This window comes from Cupressus sempervirens, chromosome 10 (genome assembly GCF_028749045.1).
Source record: "Cupressus sempervirens isolate cs-2001-9-10 chromosome 10, ASM2874904v1, whole genome shotgun sequence".
In the NCBI taxonomy this organism is placed as follows: Eukaryota; Viridiplantae; Streptophyta; class Pinopsida; order Cupressales; family Cupressaceae; genus Cupressus; species Cupressus sempervirens.
The window spans coordinates 357,852,228-357,875,719 of NC_143127.1; the positions used below are offsets into that span (position 1 = coordinate 357,852,228).

The 23,492-nt window shown below is 34.9% G+C and overlaps 1 protein-coding gene and 1 long non-coding RNA gene across 2 annotated transcripts in view; both read left to right on the forward strand.

Moving 5' to 3' along the window:
* The window catches only part of LOC149534098 (Putative methyltransferase family protein), a 114,809-nt gene that overhangs the window by 83,365 nt on the left and 7,952 nt on the right, over window positions 1-23,492 (forward strand). Inside the window, exons 4-7 of the mRNA XM_089804599.1 lie at window positions 10,451-10,524; window positions 11,420-11,474; window positions 11,788-11,889; window positions 12,045-12,156. Of these exons, the coding sequence (XP_089660725.1) occupies window positions 10,451-10,524; window positions 11,420-11,474; window positions 11,788-11,889; window positions 12,045-12,156 (343 nt within the window). The remainder of the gene's footprint in view (window positions 1-10,450; window positions 10,525-11,419; window positions 11,475-11,787; window positions 11,890-12,044; window positions 12,157-23,492) is intronic.
* Window positions 12,215-18,865, forward strand: LOC149534099 (uncharacterized). Its single transcript, XR_016357015.1, has 4 exons — window positions 12,215-15,796; window positions 16,288-17,598; window positions 17,685-18,093; window positions 18,196-18,865. It is a non-coding gene; the product is annotated as an uncharacterized LOC149534099 (long non-coding RNA).

Genomic DNA, 23,492 nt, shown 5'->3' on the forward strand with positions numbered 1-23,492 from the left:
TTAGACCGCACTAGATAGTAAAAAAACATGATTTTGGAAATGCCTATGAAGTAGAGTTGCCTGCCCAAATTGAATATTTATTATTTCACTAGTATTTAATATTTCAGATTTGATAGAGTATGATGGAGGTGATGGAGATGAAATTGCAGAAATGCAGTGGAGTATTCCAACAGCTACTTTAACTACGAAGGAGATTGAGGAGATATTAGACAGTCGTGTTGGAAGGAGCACGAGGAACATAATGTATAAAGAGTCTCTGGTCAAGTGGAAAGATAGACTAGTAGAAGATTCATCATGGCTAGCAAGGGAGGAGGTTGACTGTCTTGGTTTTCCTCTGAACACCTGAGACGTGACGGGGTCACTTCTCAAATTACCCTAGGTATCTGATGCATGAGCATCTTGGGTGTAAGAGGAATCTTCCATCACCCAAAAATATTACCGTTTTGTTTCTTGAATAAGGGTTATCTCAGTGCAGAGGAGTTGTTTTTGGAGGCTTGTTACTTAGTAAGTTAGTCATACGAGCTCAGAATGTCCTAATTTCAAAGGTGGATGTTCATCTTGGATATATCAGCCTGCCAGTTAAGGCTAACTTCTAAGTGCCACATCATGAGTATTTGTGAACTAATTATGGATTTTTGGTGTACAATTTTGGTACAAAAACTTTGGGCTCAGTTTTGAAGGCCTTAGAGGCCCCTATGGACTCCGAAGTGGGGTCGGTTGGAGTTTGAGTGAGTCGGGCCCAATTGATTAGAAGGTCGAGGATCTCAAAATGGGATTATAATACCCAATCGGAGCAATGTTTCAAAAGTTACTCTCTTTTGAAGTTGGGTCAACCGAAATTTCCAAAATAAATGTCAAAGGTGTATCAGGTTGACTCTATATGTATTTTTAGGGTTGGTCCGCCGCAAGATTAGGGTTTGATGTCTAAAAACTTCCTAGGCGGCATAAAATTGCCTATATAAGCAAGATCCGTAGATTTTCTAGGCCAACTTTGGGTGATAGTTCACAACTTTGTGTTGAAAATTACTGTAGGGAAGGTGCCCATGTGGGTTTATGAGGAAAATAGAAATAATAGTTAATGAGGTTTATGGAACATTGCAGGGGCTATGTGAGCCATTTCAAACTCTTAGTCAATAGTTCCTACATTTTAGGAGTGCTTCTAGTTTTTTAGGGAATGATAGGTGTCTATGGATTGTTTTGGATTCTTCGAGACCATCTCATAAATTTTAGAGACAGGTTTTGTTTTTTATGGAGGACTTTCAGTTGTCTCTTTGGCCACCCAGAGAATTGTGGAGTAAAGAAAGATCCCTTTTTGAGCATTTTCAATTGGTTGGAGGCAGGTTCTTACTTTTTAGGGCAAATCCCTATTTGTTTGGGAGGAACTGGTAGTTAGCCTGAAGGACTTAGGCAACATCAGTGATCACTGTATTGCATAATTCACAGCTGTGGAAGTCTTCAAGAACAAAACCTCTTGGATAGAATAGGTTGGCAGCTTACTATTAATAGTCAGTGTTTATTTCAGGAAAAGTTGGGATTCCTATTTTAGCAAGGTTCCTAAATAGGTTGCTGATAGAGTTGAGTTTTGATATGGTTGACAAAGCTTTCAATTTGAGACTTACTATTTATAGTTAGTAAGTTATGCCCACACTGCTATTTTTGGTAGTGGGCTTGGATTTGACATTAGTAGATTTCATCAGTTGTTCAAGTGGAATACGTTTATTGGCTCAAGTTCAAGATACTAATTATTAATAAGATCTTTATTAATAATTAATAGAGGCTATTGAGACTATTATAAAGTTTTTATTTAAATGGGGCCAATTGACACATAAAAGTGCATTAAATGAATAAGTTATTAAGGGGTACATTAAATGACTATCCTAAGTCATCACAAGATTTGAAAAGTACATATATTTTGTTAATTTTGAGGATCACTTTTAGATGTAATAACACACCATTGTCCTTGGTATGTGTTTTTGAGGTGCTGCAACTTCTTGCATTTATACATGGTTTATGACAAGAATAGACATGTCCCTTTAAGGGACATGACTATTCATCAATTTAATATTTAAGAGTAAAAATTAGACAATAGTTATTATAAAATTACATACATTTATAGACACACACACACACATTAATTGTCTAATGATTATGAATCATAATAATCAATCATACGAATGTATCTCATGGTTAAATCAATCCGACTAAAGTTACAACATTAACACTCCCTCTTAGCTAGGCAGGATAAACACATGACCATATATTACCTCAATGTAATATAAGCATAGTAGAACAGAGACGCCTCCACCCCCCCCCCCCCCCCCCAACCCTTTTTGCCTCACTTCCTAGAGACTTGGGGACTTTTTCCTCCTGTCCCTAGTGGCACCACTAGATTTTGCCACCTTTGCAGAGGATGGGGGACGTCCCAGTGTTGACTATTTGCTGATTCGACTATTTATGTTTGATGTTCAATGTTCCAATTCAATGCAACGTTCAAGTATTTACTCTTTTACACCTTTATAGTTTACGTTGCATACATCTTTTCATAACTAGTATTTTAAGTACCATATGTATGTATATACACCCCCTCTTGTTGCCTGCCACCATCCCCCACCATCCCCAAATTAAGGCCCCTCTATCCCCCCATCCCAGAAACTTGTCCCCCTGCCCCCCAGGGCGATGTAACTTTGAATATATGAGTATCTTTGATCAGAAGATATTCAACATTTTGATATCACGAGTATTGGCCTACAAAATACCAATATATGATATTTACCAATTACTCAATAAGGTTTGATAACACATCTGATATCACGAGTATTGGTCTTCCATAATATCGACATATGATAGTCACCAAGTACTAAAAAATGTTTGATATCACATCTAATATCATGAGTATTGACCTTCTAGAATACATGATATTTACCAATTACTCAAAAATGTTTCATATCACATTTGATATCACGAGTATTGATCTTTTAGAATACATGATATTCACTAATTACTCAAAAACATTTATAAAGTATGTGCATATGCATTCTCAAAATGCATACCATATAAACATCCATCATGCAAAGTATAATCTATCATGATCTACATAGACATTGTAAGATACCCATCATAATAGAAAATTAAGTTGTTGTAAGATTGTTGCCTTTCAATAACTTCTGCAAATACAAGTGATAATCATTTGGAAGTCATCACTTCCTGATGATCTACATAGGTTGTAGGCCCATTAAATCACGTTGTCACATGCATAATACCAAAAGTTCACATGAAGTCAAAACTCCCTCTGATTCTAATATGTTCATGAACTTCAAAGATCAAACTGAAATATATCCACTATCCGCTCCTTCAGACGGATGTGTCAAATTCCCTCTAAAAATCAATCTTTAGAGCTTCTTTATCTTTGAAGAAGTGTCAAACTCCCTTTGAATTTGATATCAATCTCCCTTTTCTTGCAAGAACATTCCGAGAGGAAAAGATCAAGGCAAATAGCTCATATAGAAATATAAATAAGAGAGCAACTACACTGATTAGATTAATAAAATACTTATCTGCACATCAATATCCTTCTATTTAATCTTTCATTCTTTTAGGTATTAATATTGTAGTTGAAAATAATTATTCATTAAAAATTATAGTAATTTACTATATATGTCAAAAGACCATAATGCCATTCTTAATATATATATATATATATATATATATGCAATTATAAATATGCTCTTACATATAAACATATATTGTTTTCATAAAGTGAAAGTAAAATTAATAATTCTTCATACCTTATTGAAGCCCATTGCCCATTACCTCAATCTTCTTCTTATCTTAGTAATTTTATTTATTTTAGTAATCCCTTTTATTGCATATATTATGAGCAATTAATATTCAACTTACACTTACCTCTCTTGCTGTGTGGGGCTAGATGCTCTTTACCATTTATTTGGGGTTCCTTTTTCCTCACATCCATTCATTGATTTCTTCCTTAACTTTGCGAGGCCAAAGTCAGCTACATGTGCTTTGTATCCATCATCTAGCAAAATATTGGTAGATTTTAGGTCCTAGTTTCATTGTGCCTTGCAAAGAACCCTTTGTCATGTATTCAAAGAGCAGGATTTCCATGTTGATACTCTCACCGCATACGAACCCTTGAAAATGCACAATGATTTAATGGCGGACAAACTTGAGAGCTTCTATTTCTCGCATCAAACTATCTTTCCCATCCTCCTAGAACCTCGACACTTTTGCAGCGGTTGCTAGGCTATTCTTAGTGTCCCTCAGAAGAACCTTGTACACTCTACCAAAGCTACTAGAGTTGATTAGATATCTCTCGCTAAATTCCTTTCTGGCATCCAGAATTTCTTGATATGCAATATTGTGTTTGTAACCTTTGGCCATATCCACCTCGACTTTGCAGAATGATCCACTAAGCATATCCTCCTCTTCGTTCAATTCTTCATCTTGTGCACTTTCCTTGCTCCAGTAATGCAAAAGACCTATTATGGCAAGCACAAGCGTAGCCAATCCACTGATGAGAATACCGGCAATGATTCTTGTTCCCAGACTATTGGTATTGCTGTTACTATTCCTAATTTGCAAGCATGATTTGGAAGTGGGCGGGCCGCACAGATCATCGTTACCATCAAAGGCGCTTGTGGTGTGCTCAGAGGAAGCTTTCAGAGCAGGATCAATTGAATGAAAAATTGAATTTGGAAAGAAGTTTCAGCCCTTCCTTATCTGTATTGCTGAGCCAAGCATCCTTTTTATTTAGTTCAATGTTCTACTGGAAGTCAGTAAACCTCTTTGTGCCCACCAAATCATTTGTAGTCTCCCCTCCTTTCCACAAGCCTCGCATTCAGTTCTCTGTAATCCTTCATTCTGATTTGCATCTGCAAGTAAGGCTCTGATACCATGTTAATTTTGAGGATCGCATGCAAATGTAATAGCACTGCCATTGTTCTTGGTATGTGTTTTTCAAGTGCAATGACCTCTTGCATTTATACATGGTTTAAGACAAGAAGAGACGTGTCCCTTTAAGGGACATGTCTATTCATTAACTTAATATTTAAGATTAGTAATTAGACAATAGTTATTATAAAATTACATACACACAAATTAATTGTCAAATGATTATTAATCATAATAATTAGTCATACCAATTTATCTCATGGTAAAACTAATCCAATTGAAGCTACAACATTAACATATTTAATGATTGTAAAAAAAACTCAAAAACATGTTGCTTTTCGTGTTAAGTCAATAAAGGTCTCATGAAATGAACCAACCACCTTATGATACATTTGCTTTTGTCTCGAAATTGGTGTGTTCTACATCAGGGTTTTCTGCACTTTGGAGAAGATGGATTCCTCAGAGTTTTACAAGCATTTGAGGTGTTGAGGACACACTGATATTTGCTAAGTGGGTGACTCATTTCAGGTTTATCAATTGTGTTTAGTTTATGAGAATTTAATTGGATTACAGCCATACAAGGGTTTGAAATCAGTGTATAAGTCAGATTATTTGTAGAGGTTGAAGACTTCATTGTAACAAATGGATTTTCATAACAAAATAAAGGTGATCTAGAAAGAGTTTTCCTCAACTATTTATTGAACAAAATATATTGAATTCCTTTTCATGAGACATTAACTACTTTTAACTACCAAAACTCAACTGAAATAATTGTAACAATGATTAAATGTAATAATTGTAATAATGATTAACTGAAATAACTATGATAATGATCAACTGAAATAATTGTAACAACGATCAACTATAATAACAATTAATTGAAATAACTATGATAACGATCAACTGAAATAACTGTAACAATGATCAGCTATAATAACTGTAATAACAATTAACTAAAATAACTATGATAACAATTTACTATCTTAAATCTTTCCTTACATACAAGTGAAGTAAATGCATAATATGAAAAAGAAAGGAAAACATACAAGTATTTGGTGAGTCTTTAATTGGTTGTACAAGCCTCAACTTTCAGTAAGAGGAGAAGCCTTGACTTAGGCTTAACCTCCCAACCTCGAACCATATTCATCCCCACACAATCTATTGAATAGAAAGGCCCTCCCTACCTCGGGATTAGGCTTGGGATACTTTTAGTCCAACCACTTGAGCATTTCGGTGTTTAGAATGTTCGCATAGTTATGGATGAACATGTTTAAATAACTGGCACTACTGACATCAAGTGATCATAGATGGCAAACATGCCTTTAACAATAGTATGAACAAGCATGAGCTATTAAATGAAATTAATTTAGTATTGTTATGTCATGTCTGACTTTTACTTCTATGTTATTGCAAAGTCCATCTCACCTCTTCACTTTTTCCATGGCTATACAGCCGATGAGTCCCAATTGTTCGAATCTTATTGCAATTGGCTTTGTCTGTTGATCCTCAAAGAATATTATATATTTCCAGCTTATCACATTTTGTGATTTAAGAAATGTAACTTTAAGACTTGCAGAATAAATATCATTTGATTTTGACTTTCAACGGTATAAATAAAATATGATATCATGTCATGAATACTTGGCATTTATTCATCATAAACAGTTCTGTCCTACGGAGGGACTAACCGATGATATCTTAGACAAAGATGATTTGCATCATAATCTGGAATTGTATCTTACTGCTACAATATTCACAATGCAGTAATATCTGATAATAAAACATATTGCAATGCTTGGGATATAGACAACCACGTAACTTGGTAAAATTGTGGAAATAAAATGGAGTCTTGCTGGACGCGAATAATCAGCTCCTTCACGGAATAAATCCTCAGGCACAAATCTCAGTGTGATTATCAATCACATCTTCAGCAAAATATCAATGAAAAAGGGCAAAATGTTGCAAGGAAAATGCAATGGTTATTAGGTGGTATTTTGCAGGGATATCGTGTGATATATGCAGAGGTATCAGGTGATATGAAAGAAGTCGAGTGCTATGAAAAGAAGTCGGGTGGTATGTTTTTATGCGCACGATCTCTCTTGGCTTCATAATATAAGAAGGTATTCGAAATCTCTTTGGCTTCCAAGAAGCTGTAACTCATAAAGAAGAGAGTTGACTCTTGATCGCCAATAAAATATGCCAAATGTGCATTTTGGTTTAGCAAGAAATTGAATAAATATGAAAAAAGATTTGAAGGTTATAAATCAAGGATAATTATAATATATACCTATCTAGTTGCACGTGGATGTACTTATGAGGTGGCATCATATTATTTATAAAAATAATATTATGGTGTCACTTTTATTCCTATTTCTATGTGCATGTACATAGGTATACATTATAATGATATGGTGCGAAAAATCAATTAAAAACCATTTGAGGTACGCATTTTTTAAAAATAAAATAATTAATATTTTAAATGTTTATTTAATAGCTCATGCGGGTTTATCGATTGTACCCTGATGTTCAAGTCGCTAGGTCCTTACCAAGGCAATTAAAGGTCATACCTGTCAACCTAATAATTGGACTAAGCTAGTATCCCATTCTGTTGATCTTGTTTAACAATGCTTCTCCCCTTCATCTTCTTTGCAATCACCTGTGCAATATTTCCACGATAATAACAAGTTCCATAATAATTCCATAATAACATTTGATATAGATAAAGAATTTAATTATTAACCATAATTCCAAATTCAAACAATTGCTAATCATCACATGACAAATAATGGATAACGACCATCTTCATTAAATAATTAACATAATGAATACAATGGATATATTTAACTACCCTCTTCACATGATTATGAAAGAAAATCTATTCAATCCAACGGCTATAAATAAATTTAAAATTAGGTCAAAATTTGGGATGTAACTCATCAAATAATAGTCACAGCCATTTAATCCTGCGTGTGGAGTAATAAAAACAGCTTTAGGGTATAAAGAAGCCACGTGAGGCACTAGAAGTTGACGTTATTGTTTTACAGGGTATGTTTGGGGTTTTTTGAATTCCATTGAATCATTTCTTCCTCGGCGTCTAAGGATATTAATTTTCAGACAGAGCAGCAATCAATTTGAGACAATAAACTTAAGCTGTGATTCATTGCAAGGTTTTTCTAGTTGCAATTAATTTACTCCTCATTACATTAATTGCTCATTAAATGTAATTTATTTCCATAGTTGAAATAAGAGGATATATTTGTGCATTGCTTGTTAAGATATTTTGAATTTTATGTATAGTATATCTTCATATTTTCAAAATGCTAAAAAAGAGAGAGCATAAAACGCTGAGAAAAAACAAAAAAAACATGAAAATTGCAAAAACAATCACCTAGCAGTGAAAGTTGAATAGGGGTAGGAGCAACGAGGTTCTTACAGAACCCTTATCAAACCCTCTACCATAGAGTATATTAATATTTACATATGCAGATCTCAAGACTCTTTATTAAGCTTTGGATTTAGTAATTAACCTTACAATAACAAACCTTGACCCATTCTGCCTTAGTTGAGCAAAAACTGAAGTTACTCATTTCATTCACATAAATAACAAACACCCACAATGGAAGATAAAGGACAACTGTATTTGTATTTAAATATTTTGAAAGATTTATAAAATGTTTCAACTACAACTATAGCAATTACAATATGGCTATTGCAAGAATGACAACTCACAATTACATTGCCACACAACCCGAAAATCAAACCACAAATCATTTATTGAAGGGAATATAAGTGCAAAGTGTTACAATATTTCACTGTAGCAGCTAAGGCAAACTGAAATACTATTGCTTACATCTGTGACAACAAGTATTATGCAAGTGTGATGCCACCAATATTTTTTGCCATAAATAATTGAACATGACCTTTGTGTGAGATTGCTCCACCAAACTAAGGGGTTTCATCCTTGGACATGAGATCTACCGGGTTTTCATACCTTGACCTTCATAGATGGTGGTTTTCATCTTTAGATTTGGTCGCTTGAAAATGAGTGCTCACAATGATTTTTGTGTAGGGTTGTGTTGATTTTTTCAAAGACGCCCTTTGATCTTGTCTCTACAAGCATTGGACACTTAGGAAGACTGTTGAAAATTGTACAGTGGTCTTTATCCTGGGCATCGTATGTGGGAATGGATTTCTGTAGATTTGAGAGTTGTTTCCATTCAGATGGAGCCAAAAATGGTGTCCTCTTCTGTGGAAATGAGCTTGGATGTTGTGAATAAGAGTCCCTTGTGACCTTTTTTTTATCCTTAGCAAGTACGGCAGGGAGCCCCTTTGGTGTGAAGGACTAATTATTGCATTGATGATAGTTTTTGATTACCTTGTTTGCCTTGTTAAAAGTCCATGTGGTTCAACTTCAAATGGATTGGGATGAACCTTAATGTTTGGTGGACCCTGGTGCGAAGCCATATCATCACCTTGCACATTAATGTCACTCTTGAAGTGGAGGGTGGTAGGTGGAATGGGATAATAGAAAGCAATGGGAATGTTGAAGTTTGAAGGTCGGTGTTGGCTCCTGGTTTGTGCCTTTTGTTGGAAGCTAGAGTGTGAAGGGAAGTGAGGTATGTAGGAGAGAAGGAGTTTGATATTTGGACTGGGCTATGAGGAGGATTGGGATTTGGGAATGAGGAATATTCCATATGAGACTCTGAAATTTCAGTAAGGTGAGGAGTGCAAGAGGGGCATGATTGGTAAGTGTGGTGATGAGGGAGTCTAACATTCCAACAGCTATATGCAGAGAAGCAGATTTTAGAAGAAAGGCATTCCAAGGAGGGTACATTTCTTACACAAACTTTGGATCTTTCTTATGTGTTCATACTTCGGAAACTTAGGGGATTTTGGTAGACACTTCAGAGATGGAGGAAAATATCTTGAACACAAAATGGGATCAGCGGAAATGCTAGTCTGGAAATGGTTTTCTTGATCCACTACATGAGTTGTAGAGGAAGGGGACATGATAGAGAAATGATGATTAAGATCTCCCCATTAACAAATTTGAGTGGCAAGCTCCCAAGTTTGCTAATGGTGAGTGTATGCATGCTTAAAGTGGAGAGTGATGAGTGGATACATGGATTAGCCTTATCTAATCCATTTTATCCACTGTAGTATTAGGTGGAGGGATAAGGGAATTTGTTGTCTTTTATATGCATTTTGTCTAATAGTGGACTATGAAATGATACTATGCCTAGAAGGGACCCATGCAAGGCTTGCTAAGATTCTGAGCTTTTTTCTAGTTGGTTATCATTTTTATTTCGAGGTTTTGATTTTGTCTTATCATTTGTTTAAATGTTTCATTACATATTTGTGCAATGTAAATATGTTCTCTAACATGGTACTAAAATAAATTGAACAATACACAGTGCAATTCTAATTAATACATTTAAATTTTTGTGAACATTTTTGTTCAAATATTTGCATAAAGTTTAAACAGATGAAAATTTAGGAGTTACCAAATTCTCATTAATTGGTGTTCTTTCCCATTTTGTAGGAGTGACGGGACTTCTTTGTAGCAGATTTTGCCGTCAAGTTGTTATGACGGACCACAATGACATTGTTCTAAAGGCAAGGTCTGCTAGAAGCACCTTACTTCATTGTAAACCTCACCGCTTTATTTCATAAGTACAGTTTGTTGAAAGTTTCCAAGTTCTCTGTCATCATAGATATTAGAAGCATTATTTTCTAATTTGATTTGTATGCTTGGGATCAATTATGCTATGATTTCAATGCTTAAAAGTTAAAACTCATCTTATACAAGCAATGGCTGTATTTTTTCATGCTTGCCTTTGATATTTAAAAAAAAAGAATTCCAATTAATACTAGTGTTTCTTTGAGTTTTTCAAAGGTGGCAACAGGTTTTAAGGGTGGAATTTTTCTTCTTCTGTATTTTAGGAGCTGCGAGGGAAAGGTGTCTACTGGAAAAATATAAAATATAATATTTGAATAATTAAAATTAAATTAACATTAAATAATTCTTAAACATGACTCGGACAAACAAAAGAAGATGAAATCTAAAGAATGTCGACGTTTAAGTATATCTACAAAAAAATTTAACATGTACTTTACAGTGTCATCCTGAAATGGATTAATTGCAGAACAGATCAGCAAGTGCAGATCATTCTGTTTCCGTCCAACTTCAGGATCCTTGACAGCCATCCTTTATTTGAATGTAGGGATAGAACTGTTATATATCTGGTTTAACTTGACTGGGATGAGAGTGAAAATGATATTTAATTGAGAGATAGATTAACCCCCTTATATTATCATTGATAAGCACATAGAAAATATACAATTGCCAATTTCATAAACAAAATGTCTGTCAGTCAACTCGCTTAGAATGTGGACTTTCGGTTAATTAAACATTCAACCATTCATGAATCACAGTCATCAAGATATACTCTCTTCATTACTTTCAGCCATGATGTGGACTTGTTTATTCACAACTATTATGTATGTGCAGGTATTGAAACAAAATATTGCACTCCAAACACCTGCAGAAACATCAACTTATGCAGGTTAGAGACATGCTAACTGATAGAGGGAATGGCAATGACTTGTGTGCAGTTAAATCTGTTGGTTTGTATGGTGTTTCTGAATTTCAGATAGCGGATCAGTTATTAGAAGGTTCTGAGTTTGTTATGATTATATTTTGAAAATAAATCTTGTGATTGAATTTCAAATTGTATGTGACAGTAATCCTCAATGGATGAAACTATTGTGTACATATTTTCTGTGGACAAATATGAATTCCAGTGTGTGTTCATGTTCTTGTTAACATGCTGTGGAGTGGTAGACTATCATATCTCATTAAACTTATGTATGCTGCAGAGATAACGTCTGAAAAGCTTGAATGGGGAAACTATAATCAGCTTTTAGAGATTTTGGAGAAATTTCCGGAGGGCTTTGATCTTGTTCTTGGAGCTGACATTTATATCCATATCAATTTTGTTTAGTAGGATGTTTAATTCATAAAGTGAAAAATTCTATCAAGAGAGAATTTATTTGTCCAAGATAATTTTCAGTTGACTGTTCTTGGTTTAGTTATTTTGATTTATCATCTTGAAAGTATCCTTAGCCAAACATAAGCTTTCAACAATGTAGCATTCCTCTGCTATTTGACACAGTGGAGCAACTTCTACAATATGGTCACAAACGCTGCAGCAAGTTTATTCTTGGCTATGTTTCTCGGGCTAAGAGGTTAGTAAAATAAGTTACCAATATTTGACACATTTAGCTTTAGTAAGCAGTGGTTCTTTCCTCTTTATTATGCAGAAGAAATGTATTGATCCTTCTTACATTTAAATTTTTATTTATTTTTCATTCTTTTATTTACTTCTCCAATGGTCCCCATTGCAATTAATTTTCATTTACTTGACTATGATGTTTGGTCACTTGTCTCTAGAAAACTTATTAAAAAGCATTTTGGGAAATTATGTTCCACGGAAAGATGTTTAGCTTTGAAGAGATTAAACTGTCTATGAACTTATTATTGAAGTATGTCAAATATCTAATATGTCGATAAGTAAGAGATTTTGCACAGCAACTCAAATTGTGATATTGTTATCAGGATTCAATTGTGTAATTTTTGAGTCAAACTCATTTGACCCATGTTACATGAGTAGTGGTTCACAAAAACCCATCTTTTATGAGATTGAATGGAACACTTAAAACACTCATTTTGTTGAGCTGACACTCATAAAGGTGAAGCATAAGGATTCTCATGAGGCCAGCCATCCTACTCCTACTACAACTCGAACGTGCGTAATAAGGGAGTTGCCTCCAAGGTTAAGCCTATTGTGCTTGCAACCCCATTTGCAAAACCTTTAGTAAGCATTGTGCCTTATGAAATATTCATCATAAAACCCCTCAAGCTATTCAATATTAATCCTTAAGCATGTGAACAATATAATCAGCAACCATAAGAATATATACATACACAATAACACCAGATATGTTAGCTAGGGGAACCCATGATCATTGTGAAAACCCCGATGGGGATGTTACCCAAAAAATGATATACTAATAGAAAATTTCTTTGTAAGAGGATGGACTGTGTTAGGAGTCAATGAAATACATTCAGTACATATCAATCCCTACTAGGAGACTTTGAATCCATGTTAGGTGTTGTGCCAACTCTGTTACAAGTTGTAGAAGGCAGAAGGATCCATTGTCCAAACAACTTCAGGGGTAAGATCACCGAACTCACTGTCCAACTGATCTGTGTATTATTCCTTGCAGAATAATAGAAATAAAATAACTTCAGTTTCTTCTTTATCCTTTTGACCAGACCAAACCTCTTCTGATCTCAATGTCAGATCACCAAATTCACATCCAAATAATCCCTTGGATCGCTTACTTACATTAACCAAATTCTTCTCATATCACACTTGAATACATACATAACAAGGAAAATAACCTTCCTTTATACCATGTCCTCAAAATAATTCCCTAAGGTGGCCTTCAGACTTTACCAATTAATTATAATAAGACCTCATTAAGATATTACAAAACATTACATCTTTTCATAATTAAAGGTCACTGTTGGCTCACAATCTTTACAACTTTTCGTACATGCGACCTTTGACCTTGCGCACTCGCTAATGTCATCATCAGGCTATCTACTATCACAGTCTAACTGCACTCAACACAACTCTATCCTAGTTAAAAGATACAAGTCAATCATCAGAAACCACTTATCAGGTACTCTGTCTGCTAACTATCTTTTGTAATTCAAGAATATCTTTCACATGTCTTCGATTCTCTATACATGCACTTATTTGCTTGATCAGGATACGATGTAGAATACATCATTAATTGTGCTTGACCTGATAATCAATACACAGTCTGTATGACCTTGTTCTTTGTTTTCTATTTTGCTAGTTTTCACAGAAACAATGCTATGTTGACATCAATGACAAACACAATCATGAATGCAATATGTCAATCCATCTGTTCAATGCTTAGGATACTCCCCTAAGTGCTCGTTTGGTTGCGGGAATAGGAAACTGAGAATAGGAATGGGGAATAGGATTAGGAATAGAAATGAAGAAAAGGAACTGAAAAAAAAGAATCGAGAATAGGAATAGGAATAGAGATAGGAATAGGAATAGGATTTGTTATTCTACACTTTGTTTGGTTCTACAAAACCTGTGTAATCATCTGATTTGGAAGGAGCAAATGGTGATGAAACCAAAACAGGAAGAATGACAAATCAACGTTGAAGCACACCAAATCGATCTTCAGACCGTCGAAACACTACCATTGATGGCTTACACATTTTGCAGATATAGATTTTTTGGTGGCTCACAAATTGTTTTTAAGAGTTTTTCGTCACAGATTTGTAGATACAATCTAGACGCTCAAAAGAAGGTTTTGACGACCTCGACAGAATTCCACTCGGAGACTGGAAACTAGAGTCCTCTACGAAGCAATCTAAGGAGATTGTGACAGAAAATGGCTGTGAAAAAGATTAGCAAAATAAATCCATGCATACAGACTTCCTGAGCTTGAATTCTGAACAGAAATGCATGCCCACAAATTCATACAATAAAGATCCTTGGACACCACCAAAAACAAATGAACAGACACAAACATGACAAATTCGAACCTAGACGAGAAAAATCATAATCTTTGTAACAAGGGGGAAGAATGTAGCAGACGTCTTGAGTTGGGAACACAAATCATGGAAATCTCACCTGCGATTTTGAAACCAACCTTTGATTTGCTTCGGCTCGATATTAGAAAGTAAAGGGCACTCTTGTATGAGTTACGCCCTTTGAACATACTTGCCAGGGTCCATTCCACCATTACCGACCAAGTTATTAATCCTCTCTGTATAGTTATTTAGGGCAATAGAGTGCAACGGATTTTATAATTTACCAAATAAGAAAAAGTTAAAATAAGAATAGGAATAACTATTCCAATAGAAAGTAATTTTTAGAATGGACACATGCTCATTTTGGGGCCAAATTGGGAATACGAATTCTAATTCTCAATTCCAATTTGATACACCAAACAAAGAATTAAAAATAAATTCTTATTCTCAATTCTACTTTAACACACCAAACAGAGAATTGAAAATAAATTCCAATTCTCCATTCCTATTCCAATCAAATTCTAGCAAACAATGAGTCAAACTCATTGACCCATGTTACAAGAGTAGTGGTTCATTAGAACCCATCTCTCATGAGGGTGAATGAAAGACTTAGCACTCATTGCATCTAGGTGATGCCGACAGGGGTGAAGCATTAGAATTTCCCAAGCAGTCACCCATCCTAGTACTACTCTAGCTCATGTGTGCTTAACCACGAAGTTTCCACCAAGGGTAAACCTACTAGGCTTGTAATACCATAGTTCAAAAAAAGGGCGAGATATTGCCAAACACACGGTATTTTGCGGGTCAGAGAGTTGAACGAAATAAACACACCAATTCTTGGCACTATGATTTGTAAATAATCGTTGCATTTTTTTTGTAAATATCGCCAAATTTTGTGCATAACCATAGTGGAAAACAGAAATTTCGTTGACTATTTAATTTATAATATAATATGATATATCTACTTGGTTTAACATTTTAGGTTTTTAATGTTTTGTCTTGTATGCCCAAGCGGATATGTATGTTCATTATTGACCACTATTACTCGTGACAACAAGCAATGATGACCGAAGGCATCGGTTTCTCGAGTGGCAGAAAAGTTGGAATTGACTAGCAATAAAGAATCAACTGGTAGAAAGGAATCGACTGGTTGCATCGTTGTTGTTTCAGAACCGACTAGCAAAATCAACAAGTGAATCCATTGGTTGTCGTTGCAGAATCAATAGGGAGAATCGATAGGAGGTAAGTTACTATTTTTACTGTCATTCTTGTTTTTGCATGAGAATTTTATTGGCATTATTGTAATGAAATTTGAACATTGCATTATTAATATTAGATTCATTTTTTAATAATATTGTATGTTATTTTTTTTATATTGTTAAATAATATATGATAATATGAATTGTATTAAATTCTAATTAATTAAAATCTAAGCTTTTAAATACACTTACAGAATATACAATTATATACAAGTAACACTATTATTAAATAGTAATATCATTAAAAAATAAAATAAATTTAATGAAATATATTATTAAATAATATATGATTGCATGTTAAAAATTATATAATATTGTATGCATATATGTATATAATATTATAATTTATATTATATTTTGGTTGAGCAATTTAAAAATAGTATATATCTGATATTCATTAGATAATTTAATATTGATAATTATGATTTCATTATATGCATCTAACATCTAATTATAAAGTGTTTTTTTTGCTAGGTACTCAAACTTCACAAGATGGCCGGTGGTAGAGAGAAGGACGTATTATGGAAATATGGGATCCTAGGAGAAGGCATAGGACATGTCGAATGTATCTTTTCTCATAAGCATATGACTTCAGGCATTAGCCAATTAAAATACCATCTTGCAAAGATTCCATGCAATGATATTACACCATGTGATAAATGTTTGGAAGAGGCTACAAGAGAGGCTTTGACAAGCCTTCAAAAATATGCACAAAATAAGGCAGCAAAAAAGAGGACATTTGAGGCCATGGTAGGCCCAATGGGGACTTTTAGTTCTATAGGATCACAAACAGGAGGAGAGGCTTCTTCTTCTATTGGGCCTTAGATACGAGGATCGGGAAGTGGGGGTGGGTCTTCATCAGACTTTTGAGTTCCACGCAACACTCTTGGTGCTCAACCCGACTTGCTAGGCACTGCATGGAACAAAGAGATGCATGAGAAGACAAAGGTGGTAATCACAAGATTTTGGATCCGTAATGATATTCCCTTCAATGCTTTATGTAGTATGTAGTGGGATCAAGTGGTAACTTCGATTTGTTTATCTGGTAAGGGATTCAAGCCCCCAACTCCATATGAGGTTAGCGGGCCATTATTGGACGGTGAGTTAAGAAACATTCACCAGCTTGTGGAAGAGCAAAGAAAAGTTTGGGAACAGAAAGGTTGCACTATTATATACGATGGGTGGACCAATGGCAGGAATAGGATGCTCATCAACTTCATAGTTGCTTCTGGGGGGCAGTTGGTATTTCTAAAATTAGTTGATGCCTCTGATCAAGTAAAAAATGCAGAAAATTTGTGCAACATGTTAGATGAGGTGGTAATAGAAGTGGGAGTGGCTAATGTCATCTAGATTGTGACTGATAATGCAGCTGCATATGTGACAACGAGTAGACTTCTGATAGAGAGACATCCCACATTGTTTTGGAACTCTTGTGTTGCCCATTGTCTCGACTTGCTTCTTGAGGATCTAGGGAAACTCAGCTGGGTAGAGAAGGTGGTTGAAGATGGAAGGAATATTGCGAAGTACATCTACAATCATACATGGGTCTCGAGTCTTGTGAGAGAGCACACTAGTGGTAAGGATCTTGTACGAGCAGGGGTCACACGCTTTGCTACTAATTTTCTAAACTTGCAAAGCATATCAGAGACATTGTTAGATCTCAGGCACATGTTTCTTGATAAGAAATGGTTAGAGAGTCCTTATGCCAAGAAGCCTGAAGCAGAGAAGATTGTGAGGATTGTGTTTGATGGTAGCTTTGAAAAGCTAATGGAGGAGACCCTCAAAGTAAGTTTTCAAATCTTAATTAATGATTTAGTATTTAATTTTGAAATATTTTCATTGGCTGATTTTGTATGTTTTATTATGTCCAGGTGTCAGAACTGTTGCTGAAGGTTCTACAAATTGTGGATGGGGATAAAAACCCCATGGGGTTTCTATATGAGGCTATGGATAGCGCAAAAGAGGCCATTTAGCACTTGTATAGGTCAAATGAGACCAAATATAGATCCATATGGAACATCATTGATCCTAGGTGGAACCGACAACTCCACCAACACATTCATGCAGTTGCTTACTTCTTGAACCCCAAGTACTATTTCTCTAACACTTTTAAAGCAGATGCAGAGGTTCAAATTGGCTTGGACACATGTATTTGAAGATTGGTTGTTGATACGAACCTCCAAGACGTCATACTTGATGAGTTGCAGAGCTACAAGAGGGAAGAGGGGCCATTGTTTTCTTCTCCTGATTGCAAGCGTAGGAGATACACCTTGCAGCCAGGTAAAAAAGAACATGTGTTTAGTTTTATCATACCATTTATTTCGCTTGTGAAGTTTATTGGAAGTTTTACCACATCATAAATGATTTTTTTAAGCCTTGTAGATTTGTGGTGGGAAGATTATGGTGCCACAATGTCTAATCTTCAACAGCTTGCTGTCCAAATTTTATCCCAACCTTGTAGTGCTTCTGGCCACGAGAGAAATTGGAGTACATTTCAAAACATACACACGAAATGTAATAGTTTGACTCAAAAACGCCTAAATGACTTGGTCTATGTGAAGTACAACCTTCTCTTGCACGAGAAGAAGGTGGGCACGCTTCATATGCGACACTAGACTTGGATGACATTGATCCATATTTAGCAGATTGGATTGCTCCTCCTGATGGTGAGGGTGCAGATGCGGATGTGGGTGAAACTTTATTGACAAATGAGCAGCTAGCTGAGTTTGAGATAGAGGCAAATGATTGGGATGCGGATGTGGCAGCACATGAGGAGGAACCTAAGCTTGGTCATCCATCAGAGGCTTCTATAGAGTGTGAGGCACCTACTAGGGCCCCTGTTGAGGATGTTGCTACGGCAACTACTTCAACACCACTCACCCAACAACAACGATCTTTTTTGAGTTTTACTCGTAGACGCAATTTATGATTGCTACTTTTAGTTTTCATTGATACTGAAACTTGAACTTAGTATGTATTCAGAAGTTGTAGTTTCAAACTTTCATGGAGTTTGATTGCTATATGTATTGAACTTATTTATATTTTGATGTTATACTTGTTTTTCGATTTATGATTCTATTACTATGTTAATCTACTATGTTTTATAAGCTATAAAATTATGAATTATTGTTTAACTCATAACTTTGCTTCATATATGGTAGATATCTCAAATCATTATATGTTTCTACAAATTTAGTGTGTATGTATGCATTTTTAAGAATATTTTAAGAAATTGTATATTTTCAAATGTTCGATAAAAGTACCGATTTATTGCCGAATTCTTCGTCGAGTTTTTGCCGATTTTGATATTTTCAAAATTCTTGGGTCAGCCGAGATATTGCCAATATTGAATTTTTAAACTATGTGTAATACAATTTGCAAAGCTTTAACAGTACACAACTTTTCAAATTAAGTTTCACATTTCTTTGAAAAAGTTCATTATTTTATTGGTAAGAATTAATCAAACAATTACAATCAATTCATTTAATGAAGTGTTTTACTGAAGGCTTTTGTCAAGTCCTTTTAATTTTTTTCATTTTGTTAGAATATGCTTGAATTTTGAGCGCTTCAATGCCCCGTTTTTGCATTTTTGGAATGCTTGTTTAGTTGGTGTTAAGCTTTTTGTTCAGTTGAATCTCTTACTTTCGGTTTTCCCTTCAATTTTGTATATCTTAGGGCTGATATGTCTATTTAAGTGCCCAAAAGGTGGACTTTCCAAGCTCAACTGCATATTTAAAATATGAATATTATATTTCATAGTTGAGTTTCACTTTTTTAAAAATATAACATAAAATCATTTTAGGTTATGTTTTTAAGTTACTTTATCACTTAAATTTATCACTTAAGTGACTATAGTGCACTTTATTTTATATTTTGATGTTGAGTTGCTTTTTAAATTTTCACTTAAGTAACTTTATCACTATATAGTTCTAATATAATGTTGAGTTTTACTTTATGTTTTATTTTAAAACATTTAAGTGAAATATTATTTTTTTGAATAATATTTACACATGATATATCAACTATATAGTGTAAGTATTATATTTGACCCCTTTAAGTGATATTTACTCAATAGTCAATTAGATGTGCTGAATTAGTCACTAATGCAACTCAACATGTTATTTTTCTAACATGTTACATGCAAATGCACTCCAAGAGTACAATTTAGCCTTGCATAGCTAAAAGTTTGAAAAGTCAAAGCAGTATTTGAAACATGCAATCACACCCCAAGAGTGCGATTTGCATGTAAAAGCAAAAACGCAATCCCTTCCCAAGAGTGTGATTTTGCACTAGGAAGCCAAGTTGTGGATATAGGCAAAATAAAAAGCAAGCTTTTATAACATGTAAAGGGTGCGTAAGAGTCTGATTTCCATGTAAAATGCATTTCCAGCTAAAGATGTTACATGTAATAGGCCTAAGAGAGTTTGATTTTGCACGAAATCCCCTCCAAAATCCCAATTTTGCACTCCAAAGCCAAAAACATCCAAGTACATATCATTTCTTGCAGTTTTACAATATGTAATATGGCTGGACGAGTGCACTTTGCACCTAGCACATGCATCCTCTTTCCAATGTCACATGTTGCACCTTCAGAGTGCAATGTTGCTTTTAGGGTGATATGTTTGACTTAAACTTGCGAATGCAAGCGAAAATAACATATGTTTTGCATCTAGAGAGCTCGACTTTGCATTTAAACACATGCAACTGCCATTCAAGACCACATTTTTGGCCATTTGTTGCCAAAACGCCTCATGCATATGCAGCAAGAGGGGACATTTTTGCTCAAAAAAGCCCAGAAAGTGTGTTTCTAGCCTGTGTGATTGATCTTGGAGGGCATCTTTTTGCAAAAGAATGCATGTAAATGCATGTGAAGACCATGTTTTTGACCAAGGATAGCGAAAACGTCCCATGTATTTGCATTTCAAGGGCACATTTTTCTCCAAGAATGCCTAAAGACAATTTCTTTTGCCCATGCGTTTGCATTTGGAGGGCTTGTTCTTGCATTTAGATGCATGTATATGCATTTGTAGTTCACGTTTTTTGACCATTTCAAGCAAAAATGTCCCATGTATTTGCATCTCAAGGGCACATTTTTCTTCAAAAACGCCCAGGGATATGCATTTCACCAAAAACAGTTTACAATTGAAGAGGACAAAGACCAATTTTGACATCTACATGTAAAAATGTCAGTGCTTTTGACCTTGGAGAATTAAATTTGCAACTTTGAATTTTTCAAAAGCTTATAAGTTGTTGCATGCGTTTGTACTTGGAGAGTCTGATTTTGGAGGAGACTTGTTCTTTTCAACTTCTCTTTCCTCCATTTTTGGCCCATTAAACTCCGAGTAGAAGATTTCAACTTTGCTTATTTTTCTTACTTAATTTGCTACATTATTGCATTATTTGCTTCATCTTTGTCCATTTTTTCGAAGGCAGTCCATGTTGTTTGCAAATTTTCTTTAAATAAGTGTGAAATCTTCTCAGATGCAAATGGTAAAACTCTCCCACACTCCATAAACAAAATTGCATGTAAAGGGATATCTTGAAGTTTGTCATCTTTGAGTCAATAGCAAGAGGTATGTTTTTGTTTTGTTCTTAGCTTTTCTTTCTTGTTCTGATTTCTTTTTAGAAGAAAGTTTATGATTTCCACCCAAGAATGCAAGTGCATATACATGCTTTCACCTTCTATGCCAATCCATACTTCATTCATTTTCCTAATTGCATTTTCCAAAATATGCAATTACATCCTCCGAACCCTATTTCATATTTTACATCATGTAAAATGAGGAGATTTTACCACATCCAATGACATCTAGAGACTTGATTTGGGTGAAAAATCACATTTTAAATCACTCAAACTCTCATCTTGCACATACCCAAATGCTTCCAACTTGCATTCTTGGTCACCCAAAGCAAAAGCCTCATTTTGCCCACATGCATTCCATCATCCTAAACTCGATTTTTGTAATTTTTGCCCAAAACATAAGCTGTTCTGAACATTTCCAACCTTCCAAAGTGTTAACTAAGTGTCTAATCCATACTTCGTACACTCATCCTTAATGGATCCATCATTGTAACTCAAATCTCAATGTTTTCATGGATCCAATCTCATTGAAAGATATTTTCCTCTTCATGTTGCAGTGAACTCTTCAAGATATGTCAAAACTTCTTCGAAGAACAAAGACACCCTATTGAGAAGACATGCTTTGATTCTCAAAAAGCAATTGTTCATGTGGTTTCCACTTTCCCAATGACAGCCTTGGAACCTGAGTTCGAGTGGGAATGCGCCAAAACACTTTGATTTGTGTGTGTGTGTGCGTGTGTGCGCGCGCGTGCGTGTGCGTGTGCGTGCGTGAAGATAATAATCATTTGAAGATGTTAATGGGAAAGTTGTTTCAGGTTTACATCTAGACATCATTGAGAAGGTTTTTCAAAGTGTCAAAAACTTTAAAATAAACGAAACTAACAAAGAAGAATTCACAACTGTGGAATAAGGAAAAGCTTGATTACATTGAGTTTTTAAATAATAAATAACGATACATCAAAGAGAGTGCAATAGCATGGAGTACATGGACTTCCAAACCGATGATCAACCATGTTTCTCTCACCAAGTACAAAGGCTTTCTACAGGATTGATTCAACAATTCCAATTCTTCTTCATATTGTTGTAATTGGAGAATGTGAATTGGATGTGGTGCAATTCAATGTAATTTGATTGCTTGTCCTCATGACATGTAATCCAAGAATTCTTCTCACCTAGTTTTACTGGGTCAAAGCAGTTGAGTTGTTCCCATTTTTTCCTCCTTTCTCTCACTTCTTTTCTTATATAAGAAGTGCCCCCCTCATTGTAAAGATCATCTTTTATTGTATGCCAAAAAAAGCTATGCCAAACTTTTGCAAGCATAACTTTGATTGCATAGTACCAATTTCATAAAAAAGTGAATAAAAAGAAGCAATTGGATTCAAAGCTTTGACTGGAAGCAATTGTGATAGCACAAATTGTAAGCTTTGACTGTAATTTGTGTCTATTGTCTTTGATTCATGTTTTATTGTATGTTTAAATAATAGAGCATAGTGAGTTAAGAAACAATCAGAGCCAAAGCTTTGGTTGGGAGCGATTTTGATGATACATGAATTAGAAGCTTTGACTGTAGCTTATATTGTCACCTCAAATTCGTGAAATATAGTTAGAATTTCCCTACTTTTGGAAGTCTTTGCGTCCCAATGGTAGAGGTTTTTCTTATAGAATAGACTAAAACTAAATATTAGTTATAGAATAGAAATCATCTACTTTTGTAAGTCTTTGCACCCCAATGGTAGTGATTTTTCTTATAAATTAGACAAACAAGATTCAAAGTCAAACTGATATGCTTTCAATCAACCTTTGAGTTGGTATTGGTTTATCGACATCCCTATTTAAAGCTATTAGATAGAAGTGTAGTTAGAGATTTCATCTTGCCCATTACTTGCTTCGCGAGATAGTGGATTATTTCTAGAAAGATAAGAGGAAAGAATATTGGTAACACTCCTTACAAAATCTCTTAACTTCTTACTTACCTTGAGTTGATCTAAGGAACGATGAAAAGGGGGAGCCTTCCCTTTAAGGTAGGAGAGACTTTGTCTCATACGTTGTGGTTGATCTACCTATTTTGCGATTGGATTTGAACAAGTTGTCGGGTTGC